Below are 14,211 nucleotides of genomic sequence, written 5' to 3'. Positions count from 1 at the left end.
GTGTGTGTGTGTGAGTGTGTGTGTGACCCTTTTGCTTTTAACATTTCTCTTTAGCCTTAATTTTCAGTAGATATGGCAGTGATGTGGCTAGGTGTGGTATGGTGTGGTATTCTTGTGTCTCACCTGCTCTGGGGTCCTTAAGATTCCTGGATCTGTGCAGTTTTGTCTTTGCTCACCATTTCTTCTGGTCATCTGTAAACAGGTATAGTAACAATGTACATGGGGATTGTGTGGGGCTCTCTGCACCTTCATGGGCATCAGAGCCACAAGCCACAGGAGGCAAAAAGGCAGCTCCGTGCAGCAGTAGCCGGTGCTGGTTCACATCCTGGGAGTTGCTTATTTTGGGTGTATTAAAACACTGCACAGCCTGGTGAAAACTATTCTGGGGGTGGCGAACTCAATCCCATGTCCACAGCAAAGCTTACAAAGGAAGCTAAATACACACGTGACTACATAGAAACCCTTTGTGAAGTACACGTGACACCTTCCATGAAGTAGGTTCTGTAGTTTGACTGAAAACACAAGTCTATGAAAGCGGAGTCTGGTGCCAGAAGGTCTTCAGTCGCACAGACTTCACAGAGGTCACCAGGCTAGACAGCAGGTCTGCTCCAGCCCTCTGGGTGGGAAATGGCTTTTACACTCCTTCCCTTGAAAGAACAACTCTGAGCTAACATTCCAGGTTCCCCTACTGCACATCTGTGAGCACAAAGGCCTCTGTGCCTCCTACAGGATTTGGGAGTTAATTAATAAAATTAACACAGATGTTATATTAACACAGATGCCTTAGGTTCCGTGGAAAGTGCAGAGAGCTCTAACCCCACACATACAGGCACACCCTCTCCTCTGTTGACAACCCCTCTATGACACTGGACGGACCTGCACTAACAAGGACCCCATTCTTTCTTGGATTTGTTCATTCTGAGGGTTTGAAAGCTGCAACAGACACATCCATGTACTGCCAGTCAGTACAATAAAGTTTTATTGCTCTAGAAACCCTCTGTGCCTTGTCTGTCCATCCTTCCTTCCTACCTGACTACCGACCGCCTCTGATCTTTGTACTCTCTCCATGGTTTTGCCTCTTCTAGACTGTCCTGTCGTTAGACTCTTCTGGTATCTAACCTTTTCCTGTGGCTTCTTTCACTCACTAATGCGGATTTCAGTCTTTTCATGTTTTCCTGTGACTTCTCAGTGTTGAATAACACTGTTGTCTAGGTGTATTAATTTGTTCATCCATTTGCACACTGAAGGATGCTTTGGTTGTCTCCAGGGTTTGGAAATTATGAACAATGCTGTATGAACACCCATAGGCAGATTTTTGTGGGGGCACAAAGTTTTCAGCTCATTTGGGTAAAAGACTGATGAGCATAATTGCTGGACCATAGAGATTAGTTTTTAACAAATTGCCAGGGTTACACTTGGGATGCAGCTCAGTTGGTAGAATGCTTGCCCAGCAGACACAAGGCTCTCAGGTTCCATCTCTAGCACCACATGAATTAGGCATGGTTGTGCACACCTGCAATCCCTGCATTCAGGAGTTGGAGGCAGGAGGATCAGAAGTTCAAGATCATCCCCAGCTTCAGATTTCAAGGCCAGCATGGAATACACAAAACCCTGCCAAAAAAAAATCAGAGAAACTGCCAATGTGTCTTTCAGGGTAGCTGTGCCCTGCTGCCTTGTGTTGAGTTGTTGTTCTGCTGCTGTGAGGAGACACTGGGACCGAGACAACTTAAAAGACATTTTAATTTTTAATCTGGTGTGTATTGTGTGTGTGTGCATATGATGGAGGCCAGAGGTCAGTATCAGGCACCTTCTATTGCTTTCCATTTCATTCGTTCATTCATTCATTTGTTGGTTTTGAGACAAAGTCCCTCACTGAACCAGAGCTCACCTAATGGGCAAACCTCAGGATCTTCCTGTCCCTGCGCTCCAGTTCTAGGAGCAGGTAAAGCCACATGCTCAGCCTGCCATGTGGTGCTGGAAGTCTAAACTCAGCAAGCACTTTATTGGATCCTTTTTAAAAAATTAGATTTCCTTATTTTATGTGTATGAGTGATTTTCCTGCATTTCTATGTGTGTGCACCTCCCTGGTTCCTGCGGAGGTCAGGAGAGGTCACTGGGTCCACAGGAACTGGAGTTACAGATGGCAGTGAGCCACCACATGGGTGCTGGGAACCCAGCCTCAGAGTCCTCTAGAAGAGCAACAAGTGATCGTAACTGCTGAGCTAACTCTCCAGCCCCATCTGGCCTCTTAAGATTTATTTTTATTATGTCTTTCTATTTAATGTGAGTATCTGCTTGACTGTTTAGTCTGTGAGATTTGTTGAGATTTTGTTTTGTTTTTTTGAGACAGGGTTTCTCTGTGTGCCCTGGCTGTCTAGGAACTTGCTCTGTACACCAGCCTGGCCTCGAACTTAGAGATCTGTCTGCCTCGACCTCCCAAGTGCTGGGATTAAAGGTGTGCGCCACCACTGCCTGGCAATAAACGTTTTTGGTTTCGTATTTTTATAGCACCCAGGACCACCAGACTGGCACTTCCCCTAGTGAGAAGATGTGGTTCCTCCCACATCAATCACTAGTTAAGGATATGCCTACAGGGCAATCCGATGGGATCATTTTCTCAGCTGAGGTTCACTCTTCCCAAGTACCTCTAGCCTGTGTCAAGTTGACATAAAAACCAGCCAGCACATATACCACTGATGTATCAAGGGGTAGTTGATAGTGTTGGGCTGATGTCTGCCATATTTGCTACTATTTTCTACTTGGTCACCTATTGCTATTTTACTCTTACATATTCTTCTACCGTGTGTGTGTGTGTGTGTTTGTGTGTGTATGTTTGTGTGTGTGTTTGTGTGTGTGTTTGTGTGTATGTTTGTGTGTGTGTTTGTGTGTGTGTGTTTGTGTGTGTGTTTGTGTGTGTTTGTGTGTGTGTGTATGTGTGTACCTCGCCTTGTACACACCTAGCTTTGCACCTCGGCACTGGGAATCCACACTCAGCTTGCATGCTGGTGTAGCAGACACCTCACCGACTGAGCTATCCCCGCAGCCCCACCTCTGCCTCTTCATCCTTTACGGTTCTGCTTTTATTTGCATTAAATTATGCCAAATTTATCCCCGTCCTTTAAGTGTTGTTTCTTCTGTTTCTTGGGACATTTTTCTTCTGGACAACCTTCCATCTTGCTGAGGAACCATGCCTCCCTCTTCAGTGGGATCGTCTGTCTCCGTGTGGCAGGGGAGTTAATGTATTGGCGGGGGCTGGGAGGAGCTCATGTATGGCTAGTCACCATGAGCCAGTAGTCGGCACACTGTTCGCCTAGATGTGTTCACTGATCTCTCAGTTCAGCGTGACTGCCTTTTTAAAAGCATGTATAACTAAAATTTAACACTTTTTAAAGCTAGTGTCCTGGTGTCCAGCCCCACTGTTTGTCCTGGGCTCATCCAACATTGTGTAATACCCCTGGAATGGCCAACGCTATTTCTGTAAGGTGACATCTTCCAGATGCCTGGAAAACATTGGGTTATGTATACCCCTGGGGGCCTGGGCAGCCTCACAGTGTCCTTAAGATGAACATAATAAAGATTGGAACCTCTTGATTTGGGTGGCTTTGTGGAGATTCTAGGTCGAGAGAGTAGGGAGCCATTTTCATGGGTCACCTAAGGCCACTGCAGAGGGAGGAAGCCCTTCATGCATGCAAGGCAAGCCTCTACTGCACCCCATCATACCCCTTTGTGCTTTAAACTGAGGGCTTTATATGCCTGGGGGCTTGTTTGTTTTTGGTTTAGAGAAAGAATCTCATGTAGTCCTGGCTGGCTGCCTGTAACTTGCTATTTGGACCAGGTTGACCCCCCAAACCCATAGAGATCCACCTGCCTCTGCCTCCTTGTTCCACCACCCCATACACTATATGACTTTAGTCAGTAAGTTATATTTTTTAAGACAGTTTAGTTCATCACAGGCTGGTCTTGAACTCACTATGTAGCTGAGTGTATTATTAGTCAGAGTGCTGTAGAGTTACAGAATTTATAGAATGAATACATATGGAGAGATCTCGATGAGTGCTGGAGAGATGGCTCAGAGGTTAAGAGCACTGGCTGCTTTTCCAGAGGACCTGGGTTCAATTCCCAGCAACCATATGGTGGTTCACAACCATCTGTAATGAGATCTGGCACCCTCTTCTGGCCTGCAGGCATAATGCAGGCAGAACACTGTATACCTATTAAATAAATCTTAAAAAAAAAAAAAAGATCTGGATTAGTAGTAGATCTTCCCACTGCAAATGATTTAATTAAGCAAAAACTCCCTCACAGATGTGCCCAGACAGTCTGGGGTTTGAGCTAATTTCAGCTGCAGTCAAGTTGACAACCAACGTATCCACCATCCTGAGGAGGACCTTGAACTCTTACTATTCCTGCCTCTGCCTCCTGAGGCCCAGGGTTGCAGATGTGTGCTACTGCATCCCTCGGCAGCAGTCGGTTTTAAAGTAATTCCAACATTTCTGCCATCTGTGACTCTATTCTGATGTGTGTTCAGTGTCTTCGAACTGTTCCAGTGTGCCTTGTCTCTGTGTTGAGCAGTGGCCATGATGCTCTGAGTTAAAAAAAAAAAAAAACTGCAGTAAAGCTGGCCATGGCACCATACTCCTGTGACCCCGGCAGAGCATCAATGGTTTCATGCCAGCCTGGGCTACAGACAAACACATACACATACACACAGACAAGTAGACAAACCAGAAACTGGCAGGCAGGTTTTAATAATGCAGTGGTTGTTGGGGGGAGCTGGAGTTTTTGTTGTGGTTTGCCATGTCTGTTCTGTCTTTAAAGTATTGGGCAGGGGGCTCTCTGACTTGCCCTCAGTTGGGCCTTACCCTGTGTTCTGGGAACTAGGAGGACTTGGGAATGAATATCCCCTTTCCCAGGCAGCTCAGACTTTCATGAAACTCTAGAGATTAGTTTCAGGAGGAATAGTTTCTCCATGGCTGGAGAGATGACCCTGTGGTTAAGATCACTGGCTGCTCTTCCAGAGGACCCAGGTTCTATGACAGCTCACAACCATCATAACTCAAGGATCCAGCTCCCTCTCTGGTCTCTTTGGGCACCAGGCACGCATTTGGCTCACAGACCTGCCTGTAGGCAGAACACCCATACACATAAAATGAATAATTTTTAAAAGTAGGTTTTCCTGTCAGACGTGGTGGCACACTCCTTTAATCCGGCACTAGGGAGGCAGAGGCAGGCGGATCTCTGTGAGTTCGAGGCCAGCCTGGTCTACAAGAGCTAGTTCCAGGACAGGAACCAAAGCTACAGAGAAACCCTGTCTCAAAAAACAAATAAACAACAACAAAAAAGTGTATTTTGCTTTGTTTTGAAATCAAATTTGAAGGAAAACAATGTGTCAAGGGGAAATGGAAATGTTCTTGGCCCACTGTCTTCTTTGCCTGGAACAGCAGTTACACACGGTGATGGCCTGGGGCCCAGACTGCATTCTTGCAGAGCACATACCCGTCAGGAGGTCTCCCCGGCCCAGTGTTTAAAAGCATGCTTTTTTCCCTGCGCTTCAGTTTAAGTCAGCTTTTCTTCAAAATTGGTTAATTTTTTTGTACAATCTTTCGTTTGCTCTATCTAATGAATTTTAAATATTTTATCACATTTTATTTATTTTGTACGTGTGTGCACACAGGAATGTCATGGCACAAGTGGAGAAGAGAGGACAGCTTGCAATAGTTGATTCTCTCCTCTCATTCTGTGGTCCAGAGGGTTGAACTCAGATGTTCATGGTTAGCGGCAGTAGCATTAGCTGCTAAAGCATCTCACTGGCCCCACGTCTCATGAGACTTTATTTTCAGGATTTCCTTTTTTGTTTATTTGTTTTTGTTTTTGTTTTGAGACAGAGTTTCTCTGTGTAGCCTTGGAGCCTGTCCTGGAACTCACTCTGTAGACCAGGCTGCCTTGAACTCACAGAGATCCACCTGCCTCTGTCTCCCTAGTGCTGGGATTAAAGATGTGTGCCACCACTGCCTGACACCCCTTGATTTTTTATAAACAATTTATGTCTCTTCACATTCTCCATCTTATCACATAGTATATCAATCCTAGTTGATTTCTTGTTTTGTTTGTTTTTATATTATTTTTCTCTTGAGACAGGATCAATATTGTAGCTCAGATAGGTCTGGAATTCACTGTCTAACTCAGGCTGCCTTTGAACTCCTGCCAGGCAATCCTTGTGCCTTAGCCTCCTAAAAGCTGGGATTACAGGCATGTACCACCATGTCTAGCCCAACTGATTCTTTTTTTTTTTTTTAAGATTTCTTTATTTATTATGTACACAACATTCCTTCCATGTATGCTTGCATGCCAGAAGAGGGCACCAGATCTCATTATAGATGGCTGTGAGGGGGCTGGAGAGATGGCTCAGTGATTAAGAGCATTGCCTGCTCTTCCAAAGGTCCTGAGTTCAATTCCGAGTTCAATGGTGGCTCACAACCATCTGCAATGAGGTCTCGTGCCCTCTTCTGGCCTTCAGGCATACACACAGACAGAATATTGTATACATAATAAATAAATAAATATTACAAAAAAAAAGATGGCTGTGAGCCACCATGTGGTTGCTAGGAATTGAACTCTGATGGGGAAACTCTGTCAATCAATCACATATAATTAAGGGCGTGGCCACCTGGACCCCAGAGAGAGAAGACGGGGAGGACTCAGGTGCGCTTGCTCTCTCTGCGCGGTGCCCGCCTGACAGGTAGGACATCGGACCTCCCACTCTTGTAGCGTGAGTTTCCCCTTTAACCATTAAAATATAACTGTTATTCTTGAGCTGGCCTGGTTATTTATCGTACTCACCTAATTCACAACAGAGCCCAGGACCTCTGGAAGAGCAGTCAGTGCTCTTAACCTCTGAGCCATCTCTCCAGTCCCCCCAAATGATTCTTTTATAACATTTTTTTAGGGAACTGAAGAGATTGCTCAGTGGTTAAGTGTGCATAACTGCTCTTCCTGAGGACCCAACTTCTATTCCCTGCACCTCTGTCAGGTGGCTCACAACTGCCTGCAACTCCAGCTCCAAGGGACCCAACACCCTCGTCTGGCCTCTGTTGGTATACCACTCATGAGCACATATCTCTTTAAAAGTTTTGGTTGGGTGGTGGTGGTGCCCGCCTTTAATCCCAGCACCCGGGAGCTAGAGGCAGATGGATCTCTAGGACAGGCTCCAAAGCTATCGAGAAACCCTGTCTTGGAAAACAAAATAAATCTTTAAATTTTTTTTTTTTTTTTTTTTTTTTTTTTTTTTTTTGGTTTTTCGAGACAGGGTTTCTCTGTGGTTTTGGAGCCTGTCCTGGAACTAGCTCTTGTAGACCAGGCTGGTCTCAAACTCACAGAGATCCGCCTGCCTCTGCCTCCCGAGTGCTGGGATTAAAGGCGTGCGCCACCACCGCCCGGCTAAAAAAATTTTTTTTAAATGTATTTATTTTCTTTACTATTGTTATGTGTGTGTTTGATGGTGGGAGCATGTATGGAAAACAGGCCAGGTTTCAGGAGGCATCTCTCTCCCTCCCCTGTGGATTCCAGGAATCGAACCACTAGGCTCTCTGGTGCTCAGGTTTGCAGTGATCATCCAGATAGCTGTCATAGATTTTTATTATTTTTTTTAATTTCATTTTATATGTATGAGTGTTTGCCTGCATGTATGTCTGTGCACCATCTGTGTACCTGGTGCCTGCAGAGGTCAGCAGAGGGTGTTGGATCCCCTGGGACTAGAGTTACAGATGGTTGTGCTCCACCGTGTGAGTGCTGAGAATCAAACCCAGGTCCTGTGCGAGAGCAGCCAGTGCTCTCAAGCTCTGAGCCGGCTCTGCAGCCCGTCGTGGATATAGTAAATACCTGTCTTCTGCTGACAACACCAGTCAGCTATGGATCTGATTCTGTTGACTGATTTCTCTCTTAGGTGTGCTTCCCGCTTCCTGTTCTTCACATAGCTAGTGACTCTCATATGCGTTATTGGACGGGAGTGGTAATGCCTGAAGAACTCCGTTCTGTTCTTGTGAGAAGTGCTGAGTGCCCATGGCTAAATTACAGACTTCACCTCACTCTTTCAGAAATTCAGTTTTATCACAGAAAATCCATTTTGGTTTTGTTCTTGGTCCTAGAAAGCTTCCCTAGCCCTGGCCTGTGTGCTCTAGTTTAAGGCCTGGGTTTTCTGCGATTTCACGGAAAATCACTGGTGTTTCCAAGCTCTGCCTCCTATGTGATGGGAGGTGAGGAAAGTCTGCTCAGGTCTGCCAGCCGTTTGCTCCCTGGGTTCCGCGCTCCTCTCTCCCCCAAGGATCTAACCCACCTACGCTGGGAAGTTGCCCCTGTTGTCATTTTGAATTGTTCTGAGTTTTTCTCCCTCGTGCCCCCCCCCTTTCCTTGCTTCTGACTTTGACTCTTCTTTCAGGGAGAACCTGGCCCCAAAGGAGACCCTGGTGAGAAGAGTCACTGGGTAAGCTGCATCCCTGCACCTGCCTCCCCCTGCCCTGCCCCTGCCCTCCCCTGCCTCTCCCTGCCTCCCCCTGCCTCTACCTGCCTTCCCTGCCTCCTCCTACATCCCCTGCCTCCCCCTGCTTACCCTGCCTCCCCCTGCTGCCCTCTCCTGGCCTCTCTGCCCTCTGCTGCCTCTCTTGCCCTCCCTTATCTCCCTCTGCCCTCCCCATCTTCCCCTCCTCTACCCTACCTCCTCCTGTCCTCCCATGCCCTGGGTACTCAGGAAAAAAATTCTGTCCCCAGTAGATCCTGGGATTGAGTGTGTCTAGTCACATACCTGCAGGAGCCCTGCTCCCACACCCCTCCTGGTACCCCCACTAGGCAGGACCAGCCCTCCCAGCGGCCCCCACCCATGCTCTCTGTCTCTGTCTTCACCCACCTACCCTCTGTAGCCTTTCCAAGCCCGGGAGGCTCTGCCTGTTTCTACTGGGCAGTTTCGGTGACCCAGACTGCATCTCCACTTCCAGGGTCCCCGCCCCCCCTCCCCAGTCAAAGGTTTTGGCTTTGTCCTGTTGTCTACGGAAGGAAGGGGAAAGAGAAGTCAGAATACACCCAAACAGAAAAGGACCTTAGGAAAGTCAGGAAACAAAAAAGAGAAGCACAGGGGACAAAGGATTCATGGAACAAAGGACAGGGACCTAGAAACCAACATACACATAGAGACTCTAGGAAGCATAGGAAGGGAAACCTTGAAACCATTAAATATGTGTTTGGCATAGTTAATGAGGTCATAAGACCTAACTGTTGTACCCAAAAGATCTGTAATAGGTACTATCACATACTTCAAGCAGTCCCCAAGGGAAACCTAGAAATTGTCATATACACAGAGAACCATGGAAAATGAGATGAGGCAGATCTAGACACTACCAGCTACAAAGCAAACTGTGAACAATAGAAAGGGGGGCCTAGAAACTGTCACATGCCTAGCAGGGATTGAGCAATGGGAAGAGAGACCCAGAAACTTACAATTTACACACTCAAAAATCTTATGATGCATGTGAGGTCCTGGGAACCTTCAAGATCAGTGGAGATAACTAATGAACAGATTTGGGGCCCAAGAGTCTACTCTGCTAAAGATGCATGAGCCTAGAACGAATCATGCCCTGATGCACAACCTGGCAGCCACTACCGGCATGGGAGACATTTGGAAAATAGGCAGGGTCGAGTAAGCCAGCCTGGGTACTCTTTAGGAGGTGTCATTGTGCCTTCCTGTTGTTCCTGAGAGTGTGGCCAGCACCAGCCACAAGCCGTGTCTTCCCTATTTGTGGTCATGGAGTCAGTGATGGATACAGCCGTGTAGTCCTCATCCTGCACGAGCTTGCCTCCGTGTAGCCCATGACTTGTGGGGGTCCTTCTACCTCTCCCTCTCCAAGATGCTTGCTTCCCCCCCTTCACCCTCACTCTCCCATGTGAGCAACCTCTGCCTCCCGTCACTCTCCCAGAGACCCTGGGTGAGAAAACGGGCTTTTTTCACCCATCCCGGAAGGTACGGGGAAAATCCAGGTCACAGCAGAGCCAGGCTGAGCTATCTCTGCATGGGAACCTTGGGTTACCCCAGGTGAGACCTTGAACCTAGGACCACCTATGGGAAAGATTCCAAGAGGTAGCAGGACCCCTACCTGCCCGCCTTCCTTCTTTTACCCCCTGCACTTCTTCCTTTGCTTGCTGCCTGGGAAAGGCTTTGCTGGGCTGCAGATGCATGAGGCTTCTGGGCTGAGGGACCAGCTCTGTTGGAGCGAGGTAGGGATCCTAGCTAGTACAGTGGAAATAGCCTGTGGACGCTCTACAGATACACTGCACCTACCAGCGCCCCCTAGGGGTAGTGCAGCTTTCTGAGCTGCCTGCCAAGTTTAGCTGTGGCTCAGCAGTGTCACCAGGTGGTCACAGTCGTGTACTGCAAGAGCTGAGTGATTGGCATGAGTTACTCTACCTAGTTAAGAGGGAAGCTCTTGTTCAGACAGGGAAACTGAGGCCCGGCTCTTCAGAGCAAATTGATGGCAAACTGGGGCCAGAACTGAAACAGGCTGAGACATGCAAATCCCCCGAGGGGGCCTGGGAACCCACTGCTTTTTCCCGAAACTTCTCTTTTGTATGCCAAACTCAGGGCTGGGTAGCACAGATTCAGTCCCCAGGAGAAGTCACCATGAGCCGGGGTCACCAGTCACAGGACAAAAGGAATTTAGCTGTGTTTGGGACTATAGTGTATTGGCGATGAAGGGAACATAACCAATCACAGGGTAGCTGAGAAGTAGGGGCAGTCTGTACAAAGGGCCTGGAGTCAGAGTGAGCCTGGGATGTCTGCAGAGTGACAGCTTGACAGGCAGCAAGTGACAGAGGCTAGAGGCTTTCAAAAACTAGGAGGCCGCATTAAAGAATTCAAACCTTGGTGGCCACTGGGACATTGTTTTAGTATTTCTGAACCCAGGCATGGTGGCTCACATTTGTAATCCCAGCATTCAGATGACTGAGGCAGGAGGATGGCCACAAGGTGAACCTGGGCTACAGAGTGAGATACTCAAGGATCTCAAAAAAAATCATTTTAAGAAAAATTAAAGAATGAGAGGGGCCGGGCGGTGGTGGCGCACGCCTTTAATCCCAGCACTCGGGAGCCAGAGGCAGGCGGATCTCTGTGAGTTCGAAACCAGCCTGGTCTACAGAGCTAGTTCCAGGACAGGCTCCAAAGCCACAGAGAAACCCTGTCTCGAAAAAACAAAAAACAAACAAAAAAAAAGAATGAGAGGAATGGTGTGGTCAGGGTTTTTGTTTGCAAAGTCTCTATATGCCGGATAGATGGACTCAAGAAGGCTGTGAGCAGCCTGTTCAGAGACCAGTGGGAGCATGGACAGGCAGCAAGGCAGTGTGTGTGTGTGGTGCCTGTGTGTATACAAGTGTGTGGTTGTAAGTCAGGCGGTGGTGGTACACACCTTTAATCCTAGCACTTGGGAGACAGAGGCAGGAGGTGGATCTCAGTGTGTTCGAGGCCAGCCTGTTTTACAAAGTGAGTTCCAGGACAGCCAGGACTGTCACACAGAGAAACTTTGTCTCAAAAAACAAACAAAAAAACTGTGTGGTTGTGTGCAGTGTGTGTTGTCTCAGTGGTATACAAATGCGTGCAGTGTGTGTGTGTTGTGCTTGTGTATACAAGTGTGTGGTTGTGTGTGGTTGTGTGTGTTGTGCCTGTGTGTATACAAGTGTGTGGTTGTGTGTGTTGTGCCTGTGTGTATACAAGTGTGTGGTTGTGTGCACATGTATCATTCTCTGCCCTATTCCCTGGACCTGGGAGCTCACTATTTTTCAGCTAGGCTAGCAGCCAGCAACCTCCCCTTCTCTGTACCTGCCCAGCACTGGGGTTATGGGCATCGGGTGGCTTTTTACATGAATTCTGGGGCTCCAATTCAGGTCCTCGCTATTGGGGAGTGCTCTTACCTTTGAACCATCTCCCCAGCCCCAGGATCATCCATTTTTGCATCCTGCTCCATGATACTCAAAGAGGGATTACTCTGCATTTGTGACCTGTAGTGACCCCAGTACCCCAGGCTGAAATGGCAGTTCAGTGACCCATGAGTAGCTCAATCTTTATGATATTAACAGGACAGCTAGAGCATAAGGAATGCCCCAGGGAATGAACAAGCTCCTAATGGACGTGTTGGGAGTCCTCTTAGTTGCTTCGATGTTCTTATGGGGAACCATTGCTTCAGTGGGTTAGATGGTGAGCCAGGTGTTGGGGCTCATGTCTGGAGTTTCAGCTCATGGGAGTTCGAAGCAGAACTGTTGTGAGTTTGAAGCTAACCTGGCCTACAGAGGGATATATCTCAAAACAGAAGGGGAGGAGGGAGGAGGAACTGGAGTGATAGCAAGCTCTGTGGGGAACAGAGTTTGAATTCCTAGGATCCACATAAATGCCCACCCTTAAATCCAAAACTTAGAAGACAGAAGCAGGATTACCAGAGCAAACTGTGGGTTCAGTTGAGAGAGGCTGCCTCAATAAATAGATAGAAAAAACCCTGATGTCCACTTTTAGCCTACAGACACATGCACATGCGTGCGTGCACACAAATGTGAGCATGCGTGCACACACCATACACACATCACATAAAAAGGGGTAGGGAAAATGGCTAACTGTGTAAGGGCTGCACAAACAGGAGGACCTAATCCCTAGCACTACACAGGAGTCAGGCATGGCACGTATGCCTGTAACCCTAGCATGGGGAACTGGAAACAGGTAGAGCCCGAAGACCAGCCAGACTAGCTGAGACAGCACACATTAGGTTCACCTTAAGACCCTATCTCAGGCTGGAGAGATGGCTCAGTGGTTAAGAGCACTGCCTGCTCCTCCGAAGGTCCTGAGTTCAATTCCCAGCAACCACATGGTGGATGATAAACATCAGTAATGAGATCTGGTGCCCTCTTCTGGCCTGCAAGCAAACACACAGGCAGAACATACATACATACATACATACATACATACATACATACATACATACATACATAAACAATCAGAGCAAATATTTTTTTAAAAAAAACCTATCTCAAAGATTAATGTAGAAAGCAAAATAAGAGGAAGGGGCCTGCAAGGTGGCTCTGCTGGGGAAGATGCTTCCCACAAGGCTGAGGGCTGAGTTCAGTCTCCAGGACTCGCGTGATGGGAAGAACCGATTCGTTTAATTTGTTCTCTGTTGTCCACACACATGCTGTGACCACAAGTTGGCCTATGACCTCAACATGTACACTGTGGCACGATGAGGCCTACACACACATAAACACACACACACACTAAATGTAATAAAAATCTTACATATAATGGAGAACAAAGAAGAAAACATTCTCCTCTGGCCTCTATATAAGTCCTCATGGGCACACGTGTGTGCACACACCACACACACACACACACACACACACACGGAGATGTGTGCATACTAAGAATCCCTTCACCTGTCCTATCCTAAATGCCGAAAGGCTTTTCTAGATGCTGTCAGGCTTGGGATGGTTTGTCTCACCATCCTGGTGCTCTGTGAAAACACTCAATTTTGGAAGTTGTTTAGGGAGGGAACATGAAGTGAAGACCATGGACCCAGTGCTAGGGAAGGAGAGAATAAACTGGGAGGAAGTCCGAGAGAGCTCTCTGAATGAGCCTCTGCTTTGGGGAAGTGGAGAGCACTGGGGCTTGGTGGACCCACTGCCACACCCCTGGGAACACACTGATGCCTTCAGCTGCTGCTGGGAGGGGCTGGGCTGCAGGGTCTCCCCAAGGTGTATCAGAATGCGGGACTGGTGCTGGCAGAGAGAATGTGGGACTGGTCTCCTGAAGGGGATGGAGCTGGGGTCTCAGCTCAGCCTCATTTTAAGCAGCAATGCTATTGAAGTCTTTTGATTTTCACTTACTACCCATTCTACTGGGGACAGAATCACTAGCTTGCTCTCCCTGATAGAGTTCTTTAGGATGAGGCGGCGTGATGGCTTAGAGCAAAAAGTCAATCTGAAGACTATGAGTAAAGAGAAAGATGTTTAAAAATTAACAATTTAGGGGCTGGAGAGATGGCTTAGTGGTTAAGAGCATTGCCTGCTCTTCCAAAGGTCCTGAGTTCAATTCTCAGCAACCACATGGTGGCTCACAACCATCTGTAAAGAGGTCTGGCGCCCTCTTCTGGCCTTCAGGCATACAGACAGAATATTGTATACATAATAAATAAA

The 14,211-nt window shown here is 47.6% G+C and overlaps 1 protein-coding gene across 1 annotated transcript in view; it reads left to right on the top strand.

The window, feature by feature from the left end:
- The window catches only part of Emid1 (EMI domain containing 1), a 48,624-nt gene that overhangs the window by 29,408 nt on the left and 5,005 nt on the right, over positions 1-14,211 (top strand). Inside the window, exon 14 of the mRNA XM_026788704.1 lies at positions 8,435-8,479. Within this exon, the coding sequence (XP_026644505.1) occupies positions 8,435-8,479 (45 nt within the window). The remainder of the gene's footprint in view (positions 1-8,434; positions 8,480-14,211) is intronic.

This window comes from Microtus ochrogaster, unplaced genomic scaffold (assembly GCF_000317375.1).
Source record: "Microtus ochrogaster isolate Prairie Vole_2 unplaced genomic scaffold, MicOch1.0 UNK6, whole genome shotgun sequence".
Lineage (NCBI taxonomy): Eukaryota > Metazoa > Chordata > Mammalia > Rodentia > Cricetidae > Microtus > Microtus ochrogaster.
Note: the sequence above shows the minus strand (reverse complement) of the source record. Positions and strands in the feature narration are given on the sequence as shown.